The 26,314-nt window shown below is 37.0% G+C and overlaps 1 protein-coding gene across 1 annotated transcript; it reads right to left on the bottom strand.

Moving 5' to 3' along the window:
* Positions 1–57: 57 nt before the first annotated feature.
* LOC104239811 (transportin-1-like) lies at positions 58–24,760 on the bottom strand. The gene is made up of 29 exons (XM_009794530.2): positions 24,421–24,760; positions 23,244–23,531; positions 22,816–22,905; positions 22,594–22,671; positions 22,415–22,495; positions 20,979–21,029; positions 20,256–20,341; positions 18,256–18,322; positions 18,099–18,155; positions 17,975–18,004; positions 17,821–17,883; positions 17,618–17,731; positions 15,788–15,901; positions 15,487–15,585; positions 14,618–14,743; positions 14,471–14,545; positions 14,317–14,388; positions 14,053–14,163; positions 12,993–13,076; positions 7,991–8,098; positions 7,693–7,794; positions 7,454–7,516; positions 7,298–7,372; positions 3,800–3,871; positions 3,358–3,482; positions 2,491–2,542; positions 1,786–1,854; positions 1,642–1,701; positions 58–925 (listed from the first exon to the last, which is right to left on the bottom strand). Exons 1-29 carry the CDS (start codon positions 24,601–24,603, stop codon positions 842–844), a joined length of 2,679 nt encoding a protein of 892 aa, XP_009792832.1. The 5' UTR covers positions 24,604–24,760; the 3' UTR covers positions 58–841.
* Between the last annotated feature and the right edge of the window lie 1,554 nt (positions 24,761–26,314).

Raw genomic sequence — 26,314 nt, 5'->3', positions numbered from 1 at the left:
TTTTTGGGGGGGGGGGGGGGGGGAGAAGGAGATAGAGTTCAGCAGCACATGCAGACATTAAAACCAATGCAGCAGTTCTTATCAAAATCCAATTGCACATTTACACTCAGAATCTTCAATAAAGCATCTTCGAATACAATGTCACTTTGGCATTTTCGTTCGAATCATAACTATCAAATACTTTTCATATTTTCTATAGACGGGGAATTGGAGATACTATCGCGGGATAAAAAAATGTTACAATAATTCCTTTCAAAGGTACGTATATGTAAACCCCCACCAATAAACTGTAATTATTATTGCTTACCTCATTCGACCTCCCAACAGACCATCTAGTCCTATCCTCCAGAAGAAAAGGTGAACAAACAAATTCTCAGACATGCTATGTGGACTTAAACCAACAAATGGAACCTTATGTAAAGTTAAAAATAAGAAAAATTGCTCCTTAACCCGAGAAGAAATTATCAAACCCAATTACCCAAGAACTTAGGATCACCTCCTTCAATAGATTCAGGACAGGCACAAAATAAAATACAATTGTAACAAAGCACACCTGTACACTTAATATGTTGAACCTCAGCTTCCGAGATAACTGCTGTGTCCAAAACCAGAGCAACTGAAGCTTCGAAAGAATATGAATAGCTTCAATCTTCAATGAGAATGTTCCATGGAGGAAATTGAACCCAAAACTTTGTGCTTGCCCAACATGCACGGCTCAACAACAATCAGATAATGCTAAGACTCAAACGAACACGAAGCCAATAGATCCAGAGATCTGAAGTATAAAATAGCCATGACAACAAGCATTGGAACTTGGAAGACATTCTCTGTCAATAAGAAATTAAACTTGATACTTTAACAACTTGTCCTTCACTGAGGGCTCCAAAGCTGACATAAACTGTTCCCAAGCACCATCCTTGAGCATCTGGCAAAATATTTCCAACCTCAGAATAATGCACTAGACATCTTATACCTCCAGATAATATACCAGTGAGAGCTCATGAGAAAAATGAAATACTTTTCTTCTTTTTCCCTATTTATTCACCAGGTTCATCTCCAGATGAAACAACAAAAGAATTCATTAAGGAAACAGAAAGATAATTTCATCAGAGCCGATGTTAAACTAGTGGTATCCCAGAAGCAAATTGGTCAGGAAAACCCTCAAAGATCTACTCACAAATTAGCGAGTAAACGATAAAGACATCATGAAAAGACACCCTTCTGGCAGATAAAAAAAGAAAAGAGCTTAATGCATCAATATAACCCGAACTTGGCACCGTTTATTGGGTGCACACCTGAACTATTTTTGTCCTATGCACTGCGCACCAATAAATAATTTCAAGCTCAGGAGGGTAGTTAGGTATTATGCCTCAAAAAAATACTCCCTCTGTCCCAATTTATGTGACTTCTTTCATTTTTAGTCAGTTCCAAAAAGAATGACAGCTTCCTATATTTAGTAACAATTCAACTTTAAATTTTCCTTTTTACCCTTAATGAGATGATTTCTAGCCACACAAATATCTACGATTTGTTTTAGAACATAAGTTTCAAAAGTCTTCCTTTATTTCTTAAACTTCATGCCTAGTCAAACACCTTCACATAAATTGGGATGGAGGGAGTATTATATCAAGCAGTGCTTACTTGCTTATATCCTTGCAGAACCAGACAGATTTCTTTGTGTAAATCTTCGCTTCTTATCTCCTGAAAAGGATCACAACCATAAAGGTTCTCCGAATTTCTTATTTCCCTCCACTATTGAAATACAGCAGAAAATAGAAAGCTTACATGCCAACTTGCAATGGCTTTACACATAAAGAGAAGTGAATTCATTGCACCTGATGGATTTGCCTTAACCTGGAAAAAATGAAACCAAGTAAAGACACTCCTCCATTCAGATAATAAATTTAACAGGTTCTAAAGAATAATTCTTCACTGGTTTTGACTTTATGAGAACGTCTTGCATTTCTATAGTATTTGTATCCATCATGGATGAATAATTTTCCACGATACATTGATATTCTGCCATAATTTTTTTGATAAATCTGTATCTGTCATAATCTGAAGTCTTTCATTAAATTTTTCCTTCTCTTTAATAAAGTAATAGTTGATTATACTGAATGATATTGCACCTATAGTACCAAATCTCTAGTTTGATATAAAATCATGACTACCTGGGTCAATTGGGCATTTTCTTCATCGCATTCACAAAGAGATAGTGTCCCAATTTACAAAGTGATGTAAGTGGTAAAGAGAAAGGACAAAGTAAAGTTAAATTTTTTTTTTTTTTACAAAGAGGTACTTTCCCAATTTTATGGCATTCAGAATTTAGTCTTGTCAAACCAGTTCAGTGCTTGAGGTTGGGCTATAAAGATTTTCAGGCTTAAAAAGGAAGAAATCAAAAGCTGTCAATAATAGGATATTCATAAGAATTTAGCAGTATTCAGTCATTGTGATCTGAACTAAAGAGGCAATATTAAAAGACAAAACTACCATTGCACATAAACCACGAAAGGCATCCTCCTTCTCAATATCATCACGTATCCTGCCAGAAAAAAAAAGAGCGCAAGTTGTCGGTCATCAACAAGGCATTTTGTGCACTATAATAGTGCTGAACACAGCTCAAACACCAATACTTGACGTGAACACCCCAGAACTAACACAACAACAATGATAGGTGCGGAGGAGATCAGGAATGTGCGGGTTACCAATCAGAGATCTTCATCACATTCATTTCCATGAATTGGAAAAGGAAAAGACAAGTTCGCTAGCTTCACATTGTGAAATGGGGGTTTTCTTCTCAGGCAAGCTTGACTAACTAGTGCTGTACTGCGGCAAAGGAAAAATGGGTAGCCAAAGTTTTTATCACCTTTTTCGTTTTTTCCACCTCCCAAAACATGATGAACTTAAAGAAAAACAACACTACAGAAACTACTTACATTCAACCATCTGCTCTACGACCTCACGCATATGCATCCACTCCCATTACGTAAGAACAAAAAACACAAACACATACCATGGCTTCAAACAAAACGTTCTTACATTTTACCATGCACTATCAGTCAATAAAATAATTTCACTTTGGTGTTCAGCAAGTTAAAGCAAAAAAATTCTAAAGCAGGTCTTTTAGGATTTAGCTACCCAACTTCAGTTAAACAGTATTACCATGCTCGGATGGAGGTATGTTAAGTGACATTTGTTTAAGTAAATGGAGTAAGCCAGTCTAACATTCGTTAGACATATTTGGCCAGCTTGACTGCAATTCTCTATGTTTAATGCAAAAAACTAACAGTTCATTCTTGTACGATGCAAACCGCCAGTCACAAACGAATGGAACAATTGCAATTGGAGTAAACTTACATAGACAGGGCAAAGCACCATGCTTGCATAAAATGCTCCATATGCGGTGACACAAGCTCCGGACAAACCCATGCAAGTCTTCCAAGGGTGATTGCACTGTTTTCTATCAGTGACTTGTTGAGACCCTTTTCAGAATCAAATATAAAATGAGCAAGACAAAACAAAACACAAACTTGGCCACAACATACATGCAGGTATGCATATACAAACAACAGAATTAACCAAACAAACAACAACAATATCTACACCTCAACCCCAAACAAGCTGGGACTGGCCATATGAATACTCACAAACCATGCTCCACATTTAAATTCATCCCAGGCCAAAATCATACAAAACAAACATGAAAAATAAAAACGAAAAATACTAGAAGTTCTCTATATGTCCTACTGGCATAACAATCATAAAATATTTCAATCTTAGATATAAAACAGATAATTACCTCAGCATGTTGAAGGATTGGTACTAAGCACGAGACGACAGACAGGACTACTGGAGATATCTCTTTCTGAACCTGAAATTATGACGTCGCACATCAAACTTGTGGTCCATAAAACAAGATCAAAGAAAATGCATGGTATCTATTGGAAATTTAAGTCCAGACGCAAAAGACGGAGCACAAAAGCAGTCAAAGAAGAACTGCACACATGAAAGGTATATATATTTGTCTTGAGAAAAATGTAAGTGCACCTCTGTATGTTTTGTCCTCTCATGAAAAACTGAGTTTGAGGCTATGTGACAGACAACTTGAGCGTCGCATATTAGCTTCATCAGTTTGTCAGCTAGGCAGTCCCTTGGAGAAGTTTCAACCAAAGAAGCTCACTACTTCCAAGAGTCATAGCTCGGGATGATGCTTCTACACTACATCTAGGGATATCTTGCTTTTACTTTGGCAGAAGACCTAAACTGCACTGGATTCAAAGCCAGCCCACAACTCTCCTATTTCCCATTTTAACACTCCACTTGATGGAATGAGTATTAATAAAGGCCCCAATAGGGGTGTCAATGGTTCGGTTCAGCCGGTTATTTTATAGAATTTTTACCATGCCAATTTTTCGGTTATTCTATTATGTATAACCAAAATTAGACTTTTCGAAACCGTCCCAATCATGTCGGTTTCTCTTCGGTATCGGTACGATTCGGTTAATTTTCGGTATTTTTTTAATATCATGTAAAATTCACCAGTAGAAGTAGAATGCAATAACATACGTTCTTTTAGAGGACTTAGCAAAACTCTCTAAATATTTTTACTGTTTAAAGGGTGATGAATTAAAAAAAAAAAGATGGCTAGAATATAGATCCATCAACTATTCTACAACAATGTAAAAGAAATCAAACAAAGCAAAGGAAATATAAATCACACGGGTTGAAAGATATACCAAGTTGGGACTCAAGAATAAAGTCTATAGAAGATTAAATATTCAAAAAGATAAATCTAAATTATATGAAAGAAAACATATTCAATACATTGTAGTTTGCTACTCATAATCGCTAGAATACTTTGTGTCTTGCTAATAGAGATACTTGAAATAACTTAGTTTAAGTAGAAGTAGCATAATAGGTTTTAGGAATTAGTATTTTGAGTTTAATTACTTGTTGGCTTGTAATAGTTTTTATAATTCCAAGGCCCAAAGAAAATTTAATGCATTATTATTTTTAAACTTACTAAATAAATATATTTTCCACATGTAAAATTTATTCGGTACGGTTCGGTATTTTTTCGATTTATATTTATAAAATAAAAAACCTACCCTAATTATCGGTGCGGTTATAAATCTATATAAAAACCTACGGTTTCTTAAAAAGAAACCTAAAAATCGGTTCGGTGCGGTACGGTTCGGTCGGTTTAGTCGGTTTTCGAATATCCATTGACACCACTATGTGGAGACATGCCAATCTGAGTAGGAGAGACTCTAATATCATGTTAAGAAAATGGACCTTAGACCCAACTCAACCACAAACGCTAGCTCATGAGGTAAAGATTGTCCATAATCATGTAAGGGGACAGCGACTCATTCCCTCAACCAACGTGGAATAATTTAACAACATTGACGGAGAGGAATGATATATTGACGGTGTAGAGTCGGATTCTGTACATATCAGAAATTACCTCTTCTAATTTCCTTTTGGTGCACCTGAGGTTGCCAGTCTATATGAAAAATTAGGTGCACTTTGAACCATACTTTCATATACTGTCTACTTTTTGGCATATCCATACAGGTTTATTCCCTTCTTCAATAAGATTCTTGTTACCTGATAAGGTGATGGACCTCATTTTACAAATTCTTACTCCAGGAGGCCAACAACAACAACAACAACGACCCAGTATAATCCCACAAGTGGGGTCTGGGGAGGGTAATATGTACGCAGACCTTACCAGGAGGCCAAAAATAACAAATTGAAAAGTTAGTAACTGATTCTGTACATATCAGAAATTACCTCTTCTAATTTCCTTTTGGTGCACCTGAGGTTGCCAGTCTATATGAAAAATTAGGTGCATTTTGAACCATACTTTCATATACTGTCTACTTTTTGGCATATCCATACAGGTTTATTCCCTTCTTCAATAAGATTCTTGTTACCTGATAAGGTGATGGACCTCATTTTATAAATTCTTACTCCAGGAGGCCAAAAATAACAAATTGAAAAGTTAGTAACTGCCATGAGACAGTTACTCATGTATTGGGTAGTTTTTTTCCTGGAGAAAGGTGGCAGGGAGTTTTTGCAGATAAGTATTCAAACAAAAAACGAATCCTTGGGAGAGTTCTAGCCTCTCAAATGTCTAGAAGTGTCATGTCTGTATAATTTCAATGTTATGTACTGTGTCTCTGTCACTTGTATCCATTTCAGTAATTATTCTATTCTGTCTGAATGTCATTTCGTGTTTTATGCTGTAATTACGGAGTTCTCAGTGTTGGCGTGGTTATTTCAGACTTGCTGAAGTAAATTCTGTATTTTCAGTGTTAACAGTTTTTGTTCCTGTTATATCCTATTTTCAGAAAAGTCTATCATAAGGAAAAACTATCTTATTGATTGATTGTCTATACACATGATTTAAGTCACAAGAGCATAAAAGAACAAGTGCTCTCACAAACAACGAACTTGCAGAAGATGAAGGTAGCAGAGATGAGAATGTTGAGATGGATGTGTGGGCACACCAGGTCAGATAGGATTAGAAATGAGGTTATTCGCGATAAGGTGGGTGTCGACCCTTATTGAGGACAAGATGCGGGAAGCTCGGCTTAGGTGGTTTAGTCATGTGAGGAGGAGGAACACAGACGCCCCGGTGAGGTGTGAGAGGTTGACAGTGGAGGGCCTACAAAAAGGTAATGGTAGGCCAAAGAAGAGGTGGGGAAAGGTAATTAGGCAAGACATGACGCAACTTCAGCTGACCGAGGATATGACCCTTGATAGGAAGGTATGGAGGTTGAGGATTAGGGTAATAGAGTAGGTAGTCTAGAGTATTCATAACAGTAGTATTGGCACGCAGTCTCTGTTGGTAGTAGGTTTTTATGACTAACCGTTGTTTTCTTTCATTGTTTATCACCTTACTGTCTTGTTGTTTTTATTCTGCTTTTATATGGCTTTTTGGTACTGTCCCTTTTTGTCTATATTTTCATTAATGTGGTGCTTATGCTTTCCTGAGCCGAAGGTCTATTGGAAACAACCTTTCTATGCTCACAAGGTAGGGGTAAGGTCTGCGAACACACTACCCTCCCCAGATCTCACTGTGTGGGATAATACTAGGTATTTTGTTGTATTAGGTGACATAAAAGGGGTTCTTTGTGTTTTTCTTAACTTTTTCTTTCTTCCTCCCTTTTTCTTTTTAGATAAACATAGTGGGGAGTTTTCGAGTAATACCACATTCTACTAACATTACATCACTTCTTCATCTAAGCCAGATCTAATGATCTTGGGAGCCACAATTTGTCAAAATTACCTTGATTGCTAATTCACCAATTGCCCAACATGCGTTGTTGGCCACAGAAATGGTTTCCTTCAGCTTGGAAGTGTCCTGTAAAAGCATCTATAGAGTAAACATGACAAGGAATCAAACAGCTGGAAACACATTAAGAAAGAGAAGAGTAATTCAAACCAGTTGCTTAGTGGCAGCATCAAGAAATTCCGCCAACCGAGGCCGCAAATGAATGGAACAAACCTAGTAGCAACAAGCAAAAGAACTTTAGCTGCGAAAAGAAAGGCTGCCTTTTCAAGGCATTTGGATTTCCAAACAGAAATCGCAATGCTAACTACATTAAGACCGTACTAAAGAAATTCAGATACAAGCTGAAGCCTATGAAGTGGCTCAAGCTCAAAGGTTAGGTATCAACTTACCCTTGCAAGGTCACCAAGCAAAGCAAAGGCACTCTGCCGAACATCAGGTGCATCATCCAAGCAACATTGCAGCAGCAAATCCCTTAAATTACCTTGTGAAACCTAGAGAAATTGCAATACCATATTGAAACATAAAATAAGATTGTCCATGCAGCTTGGTATCAGAATACTGAAAGTACTATTTCAAGCACAGAAACCAAAATGTGAAACAAGTGACATATAATGGTCGGAAAGAACAATCAGAGAAAACCAACTTGAAATTCTATGCATGCATCAGTTTTGGAGGAAAAAGAATTACCAAACTCTCAATACTAGTGCCAAGACCTTCAGCAAGTCCAGACAGCAGGTCCAAAGAACAAACAATAAATTCTCGGTCATATTGTAATCCAGCTGAAGCAGGATCAACCTGCAATCAAAACTCAGTAATAGTGAGCAGAGAAGAGAGTATCTTAGAAGTCGGGGCTCAGGGGGGTAAATGAATAAGTTGCTTATCAAGAACAAAAAGCATGCAACTGAAAGAAGCATAACCCTCTGACCTTGCATTGAAAAGGGTTCAACCTTCTCATTATAGCAACCGTAAAATAAAAATATAAACTATGCGACAAGCTAAAAGAGGACACCCCAAATTCAGAAAATTGCCGCAATATACTATAAAGTAAATAGTAAGACTTAATAAGAGAATTCCCCAAATTCAAATATACAAACAAAATAGAAATAATATAATATATATGTGAGGCTGTGATTAGACGAAGATGGCAGACATACTTTTATAAACTCTTGAAAGAGGAGGGGGGACAGGAACATCGTAACGGGTGAGCTGGAGCACTCCGAGAGTCGTCGTGATTTTGGGTACTGTAGGCGTACAAAAGTTGAGGAGGTCGAGGGGCTATGCGTAAGATGAGCAGGGGTAGAGCGACAAGGCCAGACGAAATCGCGGTAGAATTTTGGAAGAACACTGGCAAGCAATCTTGGAGTAGCTTATTGGTTGTCTAATGTCATTCTTAGGATGAAAAAGATCCCCGAAGAATGGAGGTGGAGTACGATGGTTCCGTTGTACATGAACAAAGGTGATATCTAGAATTGCAACAATTCCAGGGATATCAAGTTGTTAAGCCACACTATGAAAGTTCGGGAAAGGGTGGTTGAAGCGGGGGTGGGGAGGAGTGTATTTTCGGGAACCAGTTCGGTTCAAGTCGGACCGATCGACTACGGAAGCTATTCACCTGGTAAGGAGATCGGTGGAACAGTAAAAGGAGAGGAAGAGGGACTTGCATATGGTGTTTATTGACATAAAGAAACATACAACAAAGACCGAGAGAGGTTCTATGGAGGTGTTTGGAGGTTAGAGGTGTCCTTGTAGCTTACACTAGGCTGATTAAGGACATGTACGATGGTGCTAAAACCCAGGTTAGGATTGTGGGAGGAGACTCAAAACACTTCCCAGTTGTGATGGTGTTGCACCAAGGCTCAACCCTTAGTCCGTTTTCATTTGCCTTGGCGATGGACGTTCTGACCCGGGACATCCAAAAGGAGGTTCCATGGTGCATGTTATTTGCAGACGACATAGTACTGATTGACGAGACGCGAGGCGGCATTAATGCGAGGCTGAAGGTTTGGAGACAACCTTGGAGTCAAAAGGTTTCAAGTTGAGCAGAGCCGAAATGGAATACTTGGAGTGCAAGTTCAATAATGTGACTAAAAGCGGACGTGGACATTATGCTGGACTCATAAGCTAAGTTGCTCGGACTCGGGTGCGAGTATCCAATACGGGGACGGTTCCGAGTATCGGATTCGGCAAAATCTAAATTTTAAGATTCGGGGGTGCGAATCCGGATATGGATACGGGTACGGGGATACGGCTAAGAAAATTCAAAATAATAAAAAATAGAGCTATAAAAATATTGATTGTACATTTGGACATAGGGTCTTTTAGTTTTTCGAAATAAAAGTTACATATTTGAAAATTATACAATACTACTAAGTTACGATAAATTTGTACAACTAGTAAATAATTTCGTATAAATTAATTTTACACGATTAAAATATATAAATTATTTAGCAAAAAATCAATATGCTAATAATTAATTTAGAATTATTCCTATACATTGTATGAGAAAGAAATATTTGGAAATAGCAATCAAAAATCTGTCAATAACGTGTCACAACTCACAAGTGTGGAGAATAAAGGGGACAAGTGGCATATAATGGAGAATAAAGGGGTTACTTTATATTATTACAATTAAGAGTCTTCCTACTCTAAGTTGCACGAACTCTTCAATTTTGGTGTCGTCCCCGTCCCGATGCGAGACTTGGACGGGTGCTGGAACGGGAAACGTCCCGGATACGGTCAACCGACTTCGGACACTTTGACCGGAGTCCATCAACAAATTTGAGATTTTGATTTCTCAAAATCAAAAATTAAATAGATTTAAGTTATGGAAAATGGCATACCATCAATGTTGTAGTATTTTTGTCTTATATTTGTTGCTTTGTGCGTCGGAGAAACCAAAAATTCAAAGTGTCATGTTCTGATTTTGTACTTCATGTAGACCTAGCAGATGTAGATGGAACTTTGCCTTGAATTGCTTTCTTTTATTATACCCAATAAATAGTAGAAAAATGAATTCAGATGTTCTGATTTTGACTTGGATGGTGAACTATCCAAGTCATGTTCTGATTTTGTACTTCATGTAGACCTAGCAGATGTAGATGGAACAGAACTTTGCCTTGAATTGCTTTCTTTTTCTCTTATGAGGTAAGAACGAAGGGACGTGAACAAGCGTGAATGGCGATCTGTACGAGCTTGAAAGAAGTTGGGGAATTTTGAGCATCAGTAAGAGGAAGATGAGAAGTTGGGGAAGATGAGGATTTGGGGAATTTTGGGGAAGATGACCTAGAAGATCTGCAGTAGGAAGACTCTTAATTGTAATAATATAAAGTAACCCCTTTATTCTCCATTATATGCCACTTGTCCCCTTTATTCTCCACACTTGTGAGTTGTGACACGTTATTGACAGATTTTTGATTGCTATTTCCAAATATTTCTTTCTCATACAATGTATAGGAATAATTCTAAATTAATTATTAGCATATTGATTTTTTGCTAAATAATTTATATATTTTAATTGTGTAAAATTAATTTATACGAAATTATTTACTAGTTGTACAAATTTATCGTAACTTAGTAGTATTATATAATTTTCAAATATGTAACTTTTATTTCGAAAAACTAAAAGAACTTATGTCCAAATGTACAATCAATATTTTTATAGCTCTATTTTTTATTATTTTGAATTTTCTTAGCTGTATCCTATCCACATCCGGATTCGCACCCCCGAATCTTAAAATTTAGATTTTGTCGAATCCGATAATCGGAACCATCCCCGTATCGGATACCCGCACCCGAGTCCGAGCAACTTAGTTCCTACTGCAGATCTTCTAGGTCATCTTCCTCAACTTCCCCAACTTCTCATCTTCCTCTTACTAATGCTCAAAATTCCAACTTCTTTCAAGCTCGTACAGATCGCCATTCACGCTTGTTCACGTTCCTTCATTCTTACCTCATAAGAGAAAAAGAAAGCAATTCAAGGCAAAGTTCCGTTCCATCTACATCTGCTAGGTCTACATGAAGTACAAAATCAGAACATAACTTGGATCGTTCACCATCCAAGTCAAAATCAGAAGTACAAAATTCATTTTTCTACTATTTATTGGGTATAATAAAAGAAAGCAATTCAAGGTAAAGTTCCATCTACAGCTGCTAGGTCTACATGAAGTACAAAATCAGAACATGACACTTTGAATTTTTGATTTCTCCGACACACAAAGCAGCAAATATGAGACAAAAATACTACAACATTGAAGGTATGCCATTTTCCATAACTTAAATCTGTTTAATTTTTGATTTTGAGAAATCAAAATCTCAAATTTGTTGATGGACTCCGGTCAAAGTGTCCGAAGTCGGTTGACCGTATCCGGGACGTTTCCCGCTCTAGCACCCGTCCAAGTCTCGTATCGGGACGGGGACGACACCAAAATTGAAGAGTCCGTGCAACTTAGCTCATAAGTCATTCCTAAGAAAGAGAGTTTCAAGTATCTTAGATCAGTAATCCAAGGTGATGGGGAGATTGACGATGATGTCACACATCGTATCGGAGCAGGGTGGATGAAATGGAGGCTCGTATCCGGTGTTTTGTGTGATAAAAATGTGCCACTAACGAGTATGTTAGTTCTACAAAGTGGTGGTTGGACTGAATTTGTTGTATGGGGCAGAGTGTTGGCCAGTCAAGAAATCACATATCCAAAAAAATGAAAGCAACAAAAATGAGGATGTTGAGATGGATGTGTTGACATACCAAGAGGGATAACATTAGGGAATGAAGATATTTGGTACAAGGTGGGAGTGGCCCCCATGGAGAAAAAGATGCGTAAATGAGGATAAGATGGGTTGGGCATGTGAAGAGGAGAGGCAAAGATGCCGAAGTGAGGAGGTGTGAGAGGTTGGCCTAGGTGAGTTAAGGAGAGGTAGAGATAGGCCAAAGAAGTATTGGGGAGAGGTGATTAGGCAGGAGATGGCACAGCTTCATCTTACCGAGGACATAATCCTTGATAGGAGGGTGTGGGATCGAGAATTGGCGTAGATGGTTAGTAGGAACTTATTTCTTTTCCATACCAGTAGTATTAGTATTATTCTTGTATTCTCTAATTTCGCTCTGGCTATCCTATACTCTCATATTTTCTGATTCATAGATTTCTACTACTCCATGTTGTCTCTTTCGCTCCGGTGTCTTAGTATCTTCTTGTTACTGTTTATTGCTACTGCTTCTTTTTCGTCTTTCTTTGAACCGAGGATCTATTAGAAACAGCCTTTCTACCTTCACAAGGTAAGAGTAAGGTCTGTACACACTATCCTCCCCCGACCCCACCTATGAAATTACACACTGGGTTTGTTGTTGTTATATGTATGATTGTGAATGTAGAGAGAGTGCAACACACTCAAAAAGATTGCAGACATCACTATAGACTTCCAAGGCCAACATGTGCTGCTCTGTGTCTCTTTCTCTCTGCTTTTTCCTTGGTTTTTTTTCTTCTTTTTTTTTTTTTTTTGGGGGGGGGGGTTCAAAATGTGCGTGTAGGTGACTAGAAGGATTACTTGGACCATCTAATATAAACAGTGAAAAACTTGTCTTAAATAGAAAGTATTAGCCAATTTATATCTACCAACAAATATAAAAGAAAGAAAAGAAACGAAGCACTCAAATCAGAGATAGAAAACAACAGGATATAGTATCGTATAAAACCTTCGCCAATTGTTGCGACTGGATGATGGTAATGCACCTCTGAAATACAGGCTGAGCAAACGGTGCAAATCCAGTACCCAATGCCTGAAAGAAAGGAATGGATATCTATAATATGTGGTTCTACGCTGTTTCACATCTGAGAGTACTTGCATATGTAGTTTTCTACAACAATAAACATCTAGACAGCACAAACAAAGTCTAGCATGGTCACAGAATGTGCTAGCAATATAAAATAATGAAACAGAAGTTATTCTCTGAAACTTTGAAGGTATGCGCCAGATTCAGGACTAAACAGGGAAGTTCCCTGCTGTATAATGAAAAGCCATAATGTACAAGCGTGATTGGAGAGAAAGCAACCATAATTTGGAGAGAAAGTAACCAAGATTGACAAAGATCCTACCACCTAGACATATAAATAATAAGTAAGCCTCCACAATTTGTCAACCAGACTCTTTTTATATCCCTGCACTTTACGATAGTCAAACAGCATCATTTACCAAACTATTGCAGACACTTTGAAGCATGCAAAATTAAACAATAAAAGAAAGCTCCTGCTAAAAATTTAAGCTAGAATGTCCAATGTAACTTAGAGACACAAGAGATACCCTACTCAATTAGTTTTTAGTTCCTCAACATAGGATGATGCAAAAGAGTCTTGTAAATGACCATTATGCTTAAAATTGAAAACTCAACCTCCCCCCCCCCGCCCCCAAAAAAAAAAACCAACAAGTATAATAAAGACAAATAACAAAGTAATGCACCTATAATTTCAGTCACTATAAGATGCAAGAATATCAGATCAAAGGCTTACGAATAACAATAAGTCAATATGTTCATCCAAATATTTTACAAAACCACACCAAAAAGAAAAAGTAATTTAACCAATCACTGCTAAGAACCTGCAGCAACACTAAATGACAATGATATATCAGCTCACAAAGAGAAGGGAACCATAAAAACATGCAAAACATTTACTTGAAAATGTTGACGCATTTAAGGCAGTACTAACAGCAATAAATGCCATGTGTACCACTTTTTTTCATCAAAAAAAAAAATCAACCTGAGCTATTGACGTAAAGCACTCCAGCAGCGGGAAAAGATCCTTGTCTGAATTTGGTAGTTGCTGCCACTTTCCAATTAAAGGGGGCATCAAAATCTCGAGATACCTTGGCTTTGTTAACCAACAAAAGAATTAAAAAAGCAAAAATCAGATATCACAAGCCGACTAAATTTCTTTAAACATAACCAAAAATCATAAAACAAAAAGGAGCACTAACGAGTTAACATGTTAGCTAACGCAAAAAGAGTGAGGCACATAATCTACCTGATTAAGTTCCCCTCCAACTGCATCTGCCAATGTTCCAATGGCATCATACACGATTCTAAGGTTCCGTCTCTATGGACAAATAATAGGTCAGACGCTTTTAACAAACAGAAACACAGCAAGGTGTCAGCCAATGTAGGGAAGACAAAAAGACCTGGTATTTTCCGAAGGCACACATCAAATGTTGCAGAATGATTTCCAAGCATGGTGCTAACTCTTCTGCAGCCTCCTGCAAAAAGTAAACCATCAGTTAGGTATACATATAGCAGAACCTGAATATTACAACCGCTTAGCACAAGACCTCTTCAAGAGTAGCAAAAGCTGAACAAGCAGCTTCTTGCACTCGTTTATTATCATCCAATACTCTCCGCAGAAGACCCATCAAAATTTTGTTGAATTGTTCACGGCCTTCTGGATGATCAGTGCCCTAAAAGAAAGTCAAACAAACAGCACGAAAACATAGAAATTATCCAGTGATGCCAACATATTGCAAAAGGAGACTTAATTTCAGTCAAACGGAGAACTGAAATTAACAAAAAGGAAAAAGGGTCTCAAGCAGCAAATAAAAACTTCAACAGTCGGAAACAAGTAGTGCATGATAACTTTTTCTGAATAGGAATTGGTGCAGGATAACCTCAACAAGCTAACATATATAAGTGATATAACATTAAGTATATATAATAATTACGTACTTGATAATTAGTAAAAGCACCAAAACTTAATTTTAACAGTCGACATTGGGGCGTTCTGATTAGTCAGGTACGCGATGACCACATTGGACCAGTTCATCTAAATCTCACAATATTTCTTAACCCTAAGATCAATAAATGTAGATATATCAGCAACTCAAAAAACACCTCATACCCCCACGTCAGGCAAGGCTTGGGGCTGAAAACTATTTTCCAGTTTGTAACCACTGCTTTACCCATTCCCTATTACAAATTTACAACTAAAAGTATAAACAACATTCCTACAAATATATCTATTTGAGGGCGACAACTATGAAACACTAAACCCTGAAACGAGAAAATACCACATCATTGTAATGAATTTGACTCAAGAAGGGTCGGTGGTTTAGGATCGCACAAACTCTATGTAAATATGGTGGCCATTTAAGTCACATGTATGATAATGTAGCTTAGAACTAGAAAAGGAGCATTTATTACCAACCTGAACGATATATTTGCTGAAGCGGGACAGTGTCCAACAAGAGATGCTTCGTATTAGAGGATACTTGTCATCTAAAAGTGGGATGAGAAAGGTAATGATCTGAATGGGGAAAAAAAGAAATGAAAAGAAAGAACTTTTAAAAGACAAGTTTCTTCAATATGTGCATATCTCAGAACATATATACCACTCACTTCCCACAAAAAAACCAGTCTCAGAAACCAAACTTCTCATACATTTTATATACAATCTCCTTCATCAACACAAATTCTTTTTCTAGGAAGCTTGTCAATGATAGGATTACCTCCGATAAATGAGGGAAAAGCCCATTTAGGCAGCCTTCAGCTATAGCACCCAGAGCTAGTACAGCTGCTTCCCTTTCCTTCCAGGCTTCATCACTCGTATTTGACAATTTAGTCTGTCCAGATACAAGAAAGCTGCAATGTATCAGATCCATTTATCGCGAACTACTAACCAAAAGGTAAAAGGACAAAATAATTTCTCTCGTTTCCTTCTTTCATTAGTATGATCAGTGTTTCTACACACAACCATAAAACTTTAATTCTTCAAATTGATGTAATATTGATCCTCTAAGGGAATTGCTGCCTAAAGGGAAGAGTTCTGCTATTGTTATGGGCAACAACCACTTATTTGATGAGAACAGGCCCGTCAAGATATAGACCATTAATGATAATTTATTTGTTCCCCTTTATTTTAAATTGCACAAGACTATTTTCACAATCATTTATCTATAGCATCTTAACATATAATTTAACCTAGCATATTTTATAAGGTTAAAGTTTTATTAATAAAGGTACCAAGAAGGTACACAACAGAAACAAACAACCCCTACAATAATTTCAAGTTACATAATCCCAAGTGATTCTAAGAAATCCATATACTGATCTTCCACTCACGCCAAAAGAAAACAGATTTTGTAGACAAAGGTCATTAACTCTAGAAATATGATTCTTTTTGTTCTCAAAGCAAGCACTATTTCTCTCAGTCCAAATTGTCCTGAAAATACACCAAGGTATAGTCCTCCAAACTTCTTCTGGTTGTTTGCTATCTTCTGCCTATTCCAGCTTTCCAGTAGACTTCTAACATCTGAAGGCATTACCCAAACTACACACAAATTTAGGAAGAGCTCCCAACACTGCTTGACCACTTTGCAATGGATAAAAAGGTGATTGACTGATTCCAGATCCTCTTCACAAAGATAACATCTACTCCCTCCGTTCCAGTTTATGTGAACCTATTTCCTTTTTGGTCCATTCCAAAAAGAATGAACGCTTTCTAAATTTGGAAACAATTTAACTTAAACTTCCAATTCTACTTCCAATTCTACCCTTAATGAGAAGCTTTTATAACCACACAAATACTCTGGACCCCTTTCTAACTTGTTTAGGACCACAAGTTCCAAAAGTCTTCATATTTTCTTAAACTCCGTGCCTAGTCAAACAGGTTCACATAAATTTGAACGGAGGGAGTATTACTTAACATGAAACCTACAACAACAACGACCCAGTAAAATCCCACAAAGTGGGTCTGAGAGGGTAGTGTGTACACAGACCTTACCCCTATCCCGGTAGGACAGAGAGGCTATTTCTGATAGACCCTTGGCTCAGGAAGATGGACTTAACATGAAACCTCTCCTCTGCAAATTGTCTTGGGTTACACATGCTTCTCTGATCGCAACCCACCCAAAACAAGCTACCTTGATAGGTGCTTTGGACTTCCATATCATTTTCCATGGCCAATTTGGCTCAAAGTACTCTGACTGCTTTTGCAAAATGCTACAACTGCTTTAACAGAGTATTTCATATCACTGTTAACTGTTTGCTGCCCATAGCATAACACCCTCCTTATCTCCTTCTACCACTGCTGTAGTCAATAATTTATTAATTGTCCAACTCCCTCCATCTCCTAATCATTAAAATCTTTTTTCAAATTCAGTTGCCATCCACCAGAAGCATAAAATTCTGAGACACAACCTTCTGGGGAATCAATACCAATCTACGTCAGTATGCAAACATCTGAGTAAAGAATTTCCTTTCTTTACCTCTTTGAGAGAGAGAGAGATATGAAAGCTAGGAATGAATAGATGGATTTAATTTCACAAATAATCAATCACCTGAACAACAGGCATCAACATTGGTAGAATATCATCACCGAACACATTTGAGAGAATGTCCAAAGCAGCTGCACTGCACTTGCGTAAGTTCCACATATTTACTATGTCTTCATCCTATAATTAGGAAGCATAATGCTGATATCAAAGGCCATAGAAAAAGTGAGCACTAATTAAGAAAATGATTGGTCAATTAAACCACATACATCATCATCTTCACCATCCTCTGAACCATGAAAACGTGAAGAATGAAATCTAGGTTTGATATCCTGTCCATAATGACTTCCAATGTAATTAATGCCAAGTTGCCAAATGGAAAGGATTAGTTTTTTAGCTAAAAAGGAGAAATGACAACCAAACCTGATCACGATCTGGCAGAGAGCCATCCTCCTGTAATAAAACATTAATGTTTGGTTAAGCAAAACAGAACATAACAAATCATTTCAGACTTATTTGACATCTGAAGATGAACTAAACACCAAACCTCAGCCTCCAGAAGTGACTCGTCATCATCAGCATAAACCATGTTAGACAGCAAAACCTAAAAGTGGTGCAGGAAGCATTATGCATAAGAATATGCTAAGACAGAAGACACATAATACCAATATGAAAAAGATAAATAGTTTGTGGATAAAGCATACCGGAATCAACCGTGGCAAGAATTCTCTCAAGTTTTCGGGGGGCAACTGAGCATCAAAGTATGCGGACCTGTCAATGACACCCACATCCAATCAAATTTGACAAGAGACATCAATTCGACGCTTTCCCCACAGTGTGGGACAATACTGGGCATGTTGTTGTTGTACATCAATTCGCAATAGAAGATTCCCAATTATCCAAAACAAAGCAACAATTCTCAATCATAACGTGAGATTTTTGAGAGCAGACAAAACAGGTAAAAGCAAAAACTTCGAGCACACAAGAGCATAATTTATTTATGAAACATAATGCAGCCCTGACCACAAAAAAGAGGAAGATATCCAGCAAGTAGAACTCTAGAAGAACTTAAGCAAATCCATCCTTCTGGATTAATAATAGGTGCAATTCTTGGGTGCCATAACATTTTCTACATAGTTCACATAAAGAAGATTCCCAATTTTCTACATAAAGAAGAACATAGTTCACATAAATAACATTTTCTACATAGTTCACATAAAGAAGATTCCCAATACTGGGCATGTTGTTGTTGTACATCAATTCGCAATAGAAGATTCCCAATTATCCAAAACAAAGCAACAATTCTCAATCATAACGTGAGATTTTTGAGAGCAGACAAAACAGGTAAAAGCAAAAACTTCGAGCACAAGAGCATAATTTATTTATGAAACATAATGCAGCCCTGACCACAAAAAAGAGGAAGATATCCAGCAAGTAGAACTCTAGAAGAACTTAAGCAAATCCATCCTTCTGTATTAATAATAGGTGCAATTCTTGGGTGCCATAACATTTTCTACATAGTTCACATAAAGAAAAAGAAAATACTCAGAGGGGGCTCTATTTGAGGTTCACCACATATCATTACTCACATTATTTCTATGGTACACTTCCATGACTAGCAAGGTAACTGGAAAGGTTTACAGTGTCATTACACCAAATTTCAAGCAGTCAGTATCTATTTAACTCATTCTCTCTCACACAGTATCTAAAACAATTCTCACATTGCTCTGGCTCTTCCTCCCAATTAAGTATAATCTTAATATTTAAAAAATTAAGTATAATCTTAATGATCTCCTTATTCCTTAACCCCCTCTTCATTATTGTAGAGACTCTTTTCCTAATCTATGTTCTACATCCATCGATGCAAAGCATCTGTATAAACGATACCAACTGATCAGGATTAAGGTTAGTCGTTATTGACACACTTACACTAAGTGTAGTGCTTCACAAAGATCTACTAATGTTGCATAGAGATTGAGAGCAGAATAGGTATGAAATTTAGAGAATCTCCTATTTCTCCAAAAAGACAAAGTGTTGATAGGTAAGGATTAACCGGCCCAACTAGATTGAGATTGAAGTGCAGTTGTTGTATGTTCTCCCTCCATCCGTCCCAATTTATTTGGCATCTAGTCCTTTCATCCTAAAATGATTTAACTATCATTTACAAACATCTCTTACTAACTCTCTAATACAATAATCTCGCCTAACTTCTTTGAGTCCTCACCATGCTAGCTAAAATTCTTCTAACAATGCACGCGTATCCAAAATATATTAAGTGGAAGGTGCATGGAGCTCATGTGATCTCTAATATCAAGTATAGCTCTAAAATGAATGATAAATGTATATTTTTGCCAACCAGCTTATTGAAATTTGAATTCAGTCCATTCAGGCAAAGGAAACCTAGACACACTTAACAATAGAGACAAACATCCAATTACACCTAAAGGCAACAAAAGCTTAGCACCAACGTAACATGTCACTAAAGGTTCCCAAACCATGTTAAATAGTATATCATCTTTACAATTCCATCAACCATTTTATCAAAAACAGAATAAATCTATAGCATAATAATGAAGAATATTGTGCTCTCAATGCAAAGATTAGTAAAGAATTTCCAGCAAAATGGTGTATGCTTCCTCCACCGTTGACACAATTATCATGCCAGTGATATCTACAATTGAAGCACTGAAAAGGGGAAGGTTACCAAAATTCACAAGCTTCAAGTGCCACTTCTTCATCTGGATCCTTGTTGACTTGCAATATATATTCTATAACATTCCTTACGTGCGGCTGTGTCAAAGGACCAGAAGTTGATTAAGAACATGTTAAAAGAATAGGAGTATGCTGTTCCATGTTCCGCTCACTCTCTCAGGCAAGACCATTAATTAAAGTGTACAGACTGTTCAGTTTTTCTTTTTCCTAAAACTCCTTGCATATAACATATATGTAATACCTAAAAGGGAAATCAGGAAGTGGAACCAGTAGTTTAAACCTTCTATAATGAATTCAACTTCCAAACAGTATCCTAATATAGAGGATTCATATTGCTAAGCCTAAATAGTTTGGGATTAAGGTGTAGTTGATTGCTTAATTGATTCATTGACAGTGCACAAGTGATGCGGCATTTTGCCCCCATTCCCCCTAATCCTAATAAGACAATAATAAGACTTGCTTGGTGCAGTTCAACGATATCTTCACTTATAAAAAAAAGGCAATAATAAACCTCAAACAATCAAAAAGTACGAATCAAAATAAACTTACAGTTAAAAATATTGTTCCTTCAAAATGTTGATACTTCATTGTACTTAAAATTTTAAAACGTTTAGAAACCTGGAACTCTTTCCGCACATAAAAGCAAGTGCAAGCGGAAAGGAGATGTGACAAATAAGAGAATAGGCAATTAATTTAGAGTGGAAATAGATGTCACCTCCAAAAAGGCAGGACGAACTTCAATTAGTTGAACAAATGCTGCACAAACCTGTTGAGAAAAAGGCAAACTGAGTAATTGGTGCCAGAACTTTCTTTTTTTTTAAAATAAGGTAGCAAAAGAAAACTCTCTACAACAGTCAAAAGCATAATTGATATCACAGGAACAGACTTCAAAACCTCTTTTGTAGGTGGGCATGCTAAAATAAAAATTAAAAAAAAAAAATAGATTTTGTAGAGAAGAGTGATATAAGAAAGAACCAGTGACAAATAAGTAGAACAATCATGTCAGCTAGAAAAACATCTTCCGTGTCATTTAACACTACAATATTGTGAAAGGTTCATTTAAGGTGCGCTTAAGCCCTGAAGCTCAGAAATGCTCAGGGAGGGAGCTTCGCCTCACTTAAGTTGCACCTCAGCCTAAGGCAAGGCACTAAGACACGCACCTCATTGTCCATGAGTTTTGTCGTAAATTAAAGTGGTTCTAAACATCAAACATAATCGGAAAATAAGTGTATATATATGTATATATGTATATATATACATATATATATGTATATATGTATATTTCTCCTTCATTACGCTTTTTTTACTTAAGCTCACACGTTAAGTGCGCTTAAAGCCCCAGCAGACCTAGAGGGCTTTTTGCCTTTGACAACCCTGGCAGTGTCATCAAACGCGAAAAGCGCAAAAAACTCTAAGGATTGTTGGGGCTAAAAGCGCAAATAAAGCGCGGACTTTAATGAAGAAAGGCGCAAATGGAGAAAAGGTACAAATATGTATGTGTAATCCAGGACTAATATCTATAAACATGAATACCAAATATATAGACCAAGAAATTGAAGAAAATTTTACGATAAAGTAAAATATCAATTGTTTAGTGTCGCCTCTTCAACATTACACTCATTGGCAAGGAAAAGTATGCCTTATAGCCTTGATAATGACACTAAAGCGCCCGCTACGCGAGGCGAAGCGCTCATCATGCTTTGAGCCTTGCTTCAGGGCTCAAGCGCGCTTTAAGTGCGCCTTCAATAACACTATTTAACAGAAAACTGAACATCCGACTCCCATCATTCTTGACATAGAAAAATCATAGCCCTAACACAAAAGACAGCTAACTTCTAATAGACATACAAATTTACCATTACCTCTTATGACCAAGCTAAACAACTAGTAAAAAAAACACTCAGAAAGAAACATCCCATCTACCAGGTGCCTACTACAAAGACCATTTTAACCTATTAATACACCAGATGTGTGATCTGTGAACTAAAGTCATAAATCTCTTAACAGATTTAATTCAGTCTTACGAGCTCAATTTATCCGGCTAAAGCTATCACAAATAGGCGTACATCAAATGATACTGATAGCAATTTTGATGATGTGCACCACAGAAGAGAGAGAATGTATATGAAAGATATCACGGCAGTTACTTACCAACTTCCGCACCTCTGGAGCAGGGTCATTGGCAAGAAGAAACAAACCTTGAAGATATTTATCCATGGATAGATACAAAACCTATAACAGTAGCACTGACCAGATGAGCAATGGAGTCAAAATGGCACAAAGGCAGCAGAAAGGGTAATAACTAGATAGCCCACAGAAGAGGTACTCACTTTAGGCATCAGCATTATAAATTGATTCACAGAACTCAGTGAAAGCTTTCTGAGAGAAGCATGAGGTGACTGGAAAAGCTGTTCGTTTAAAGGTCAAGTTAGAATGATACTATGAATTTAGCATTGAATATCAAATATACAGCAAACTATATGATAAATGAAGCAACATCAGATAAAATTGGGCAAAGAAGTGAATATAAAGAAAGGGAAGAGTTAGCTTACCAGGAGAAACCTTGGAAGGAAAACAGTAATGGGTCGTTCAGATAATCCAGAAATATCAGAATCAAGAAGTTGAGGAACGTCCTCACAGATCTGCATTACAGAAAATGTTCAGCAGGCCAGTTATGTGTTAGTTTAACAAAGATCTGACACATGTCCCACTGTGGCTATTTTTACCACTGTTGTCACTTTACACTCACGTTCACTAACAATGTAACACGAGGCTAAGTTCATCGCCCTTACAACATATGTTGCAAAGAGAATTTAGCAATCTTTGAGGATCTCACATAATGAGCACACTACAGAAGAAAAAGTTCTTGTTTATTATAGTTATGCAACACTTTCAAATCAGATATTGACACCGAGTTTCACACTGTATCCCGTGAAATATTATCGAGTGAAATGTTAGTTAAATAACAGTAAAATGATACCTTTGATAAGGCATCCATTGCTCCTTCCATGTGATTTATGTCATTACTATCCAAGCTATTGACAAGTGCCTGTAGCAACTCTGGCCATCCAGCAACTCCGTCAATCTGTACAAGAACACTAATGATGGTCCCAGCTGTAGACCTGATGTGTCTATCTGCCGCCCCAAGAGAAGGTAGCAACTCAGATTTTATGTACTGCTGATTAGCAGGAGGCATGTTTTTGAAGGCAGTTCTCAGGTTATTTTTCAGTAGCAACCCAGCTGCTTGCCGAACGTCCACTGACTTCCCCTGTTATAAGGACCAACCAGATTGTTGAGTGGAAAATATAGTAGTTTTCCAAAATATCACCATTTTTAGACCAAACCCGTTCCAATTGCAATATGAACAAGATGATCTACCATGCATCAAAAAATAGATGTCAATACAAGCCATCTTTTCACTGTTGTGAAATCTACTACATGCTAGCAACATAAGAAAGTTATAATCCTATAGAATATCAGGGAATGAAAAAGAGAGAGAGAGATCACAATGCCGCCAATAAAGAAGACCTAGGACTCAATGCAATATTTAAATCAGAGAATGAAAGAAATGGAGAGAGAACTCATTGTCAGTGACGCTGCCACTGCCAAGGAAGGAGATTCAACTGAACCCCCTTCGTTGGAAAATCGTACTATGCAAACAGGACAAAAACAACCTTTTCGTAAATATATTAACTTTTGAATCCCCTAGTAGTGGCAAAGGCAGTTCAAAAATTGCTTGAAGTCACGAGTTCAATTTTTTTTAAATCTCCTTGTTACAATCCTGGCTCCGCCACTCCTCATAGTATCACCATAAAGAAAACTTAAGACTAAATGCAACAGTTAAGTTTCATTGGCATGGTCCAAAGAGCAATTCAACTATCAAGGAAGCATATAGGTATGACTTTGCTAACTCCATAAAGAAGACGAATAACTTATGCAACAACTAAGTTTAAAACGCATTTTCCAAAAGTCAATTTAACTTTCAACTAAACACTTAGGGATAACTATGCTAAAAGAATCCACACCAGAACCTTTTTCAACAAGGAAGATTTTCGAACTAAGTACAAAAAAAAATCAATCCGTTAAATAATTGAATTATTAGCTAAGAGTCAAAGAGTTTTATCACGAAAGAAAAGTCTAGGATAAAGGAGTGATACCTCAGCACGAGCGAAGATAAAAGCGAGGTAGTTATTGAAATCAGGGAAGTGAGAGTAGTGTTGAAGTTGTTGCCAAATCTGAGACTTATCTGAAGTCGGAGACATCTGTTGCTCCAATAATCCACAGATCTCTTTGAACCCTTCCACTTGTGGCTGCCATGTTGTTCCACTCGCCGCCGCCATCTCCAATAACGATAATGATCGGAGCAAGTGATTAATCAGCGAAAAGGATTTTTATATTTTTTATTTTTTACAGAGAGAAAGGAGAGTCGACGACGAGGCTTTTGTGTTTTTCAAAAGAAGAGAGGGGTTTCGGACTTTCAGGCATTTGTGGAAAGCCAGGATCGTCTGTGTGAGGGTTTACGGTGTGGGATTGTGTCGCTCCCAACCCAAATTAAAGGAACCGTGTGGGTCAATCATTAGCCACTCGGAGACGTGCGGAGGTGTGTCCTGGAGACTGGAGGCGCCAGTTTAGCTTTGTCCGCAGTTGTCTTGTAGCTTGGTTTGGTCAGCTTTTAAAATCAGTTTATTTTTAAAAGTTTTCACAAATTTTAAGAAAAATAATTTGATAAGAAGTAGTTTGTGTTTGATTAATTAATTTGAAAAGTATATTTGTACAATAATTATAGCATATTTGGTCAAATTAAAAAAATCAGTTTATTTCGAAAAGTATTTTTTGAATGAAAAGCAATTTATATTGGGAAATTTTCGTATATATACCATATATGAAACTATATTACCAAATATGTTCATAGTTTGCATATTACCCTTCATACTAATAGTATTTCTACAAAATATAGACCATACATTAAATAAGGAATCATTGTAGTTGTAGGCTTCCTTATTTAGGTGTATGGTTGTCCAACGGGACGGGACGGGACAAAATTAACGGGACTGGACGAGACGATGGCGGGACGGGACGAAATGGGACGGGACAAACGGGATGAAACGGTCGTCCCATCCCGTCCCGCTAACAAACGGGATGGGACGAGGTGGGACGGGACGAAACAGGACGGGTTCGTGGGCCTTAAGTGTAGTTTTTTTTTAAATGTCTAGTCTTTTGAAAATGACTAAGTTTTTAAAGTTTGCAATTGCTAGTTTCTAGTTTTTTGATTTATTTAACAAACTTAAATGTCAAAACGAATATTAGAAAATTAAGTAAAGAATTATAAAATATTAAAATAAAAGACTTGTAATGAATTATTCTAGTAATTATAAATTTATAATAGAGTTAAAATTTATTTAATATAATTTCAAAGTATTAAGTAACTATGAATTCATAAAAAAAAAAAAAAATCAATTCTTAGAGCCTTTTATTTTATTAATAGAACTTTCAAATCTCAAATACAAATATAATTCTTTTGAAGAGCGTCTAATCTACGCAACCACCTTCTAGGAAAGGTTCTGTTTGAACTAGGCCTCTTAATAGCCAATTACAAATTATCATATTAATATTTGTAAGCTCCTATATAGCTTCTTTGTAACTTATCAATAATATCTCTCGGACATTCTCCTATAATTGGCAATATTGATTGATGTTCCATGAACTCCATGCCGTCATCGCTCCCAGTGATAAGTATCTCATTGTATTCTTCTTCTTCCCTAGTGGTTAATTTTTAAAAATCAAGATTTCCTCTTTCTAAATTAATCCAATCTCTAAATAATACGGAAATCTCTAGAGTGTCCTCCGCTAATGCATGTTTATGATCTCCAATTTGAAATCTTGTCGCGCTAAAAGCACTCTCCGATGCTAATGATGATGCTTGAATAGCCAGGATAACTGGGGCCATTATTGAAAGTTTTGGAAAAGTCTTGTCACGCTCCCTCTACCATGACAAAATGGTCGGTGCATAAGTTGGATTCGTTTTATACTTACCAAATACAACAAAAATTC

Source organism: Nicotiana sylvestris, chromosome 1, assembly GCF_000393655.2.
Source record: "Nicotiana sylvestris chromosome 1, ASM39365v2, whole genome shotgun sequence".
In the NCBI taxonomy this organism is placed as follows: Eukaryota; Viridiplantae; Streptophyta; class Magnoliopsida; order Solanales; family Solanaceae; genus Nicotiana; species Nicotiana sylvestris.
The sequence above is the reverse complement of the archived record's forward strand: the minus strand, read 5'-3'. Positions and strand labels throughout refer to the sequence as shown.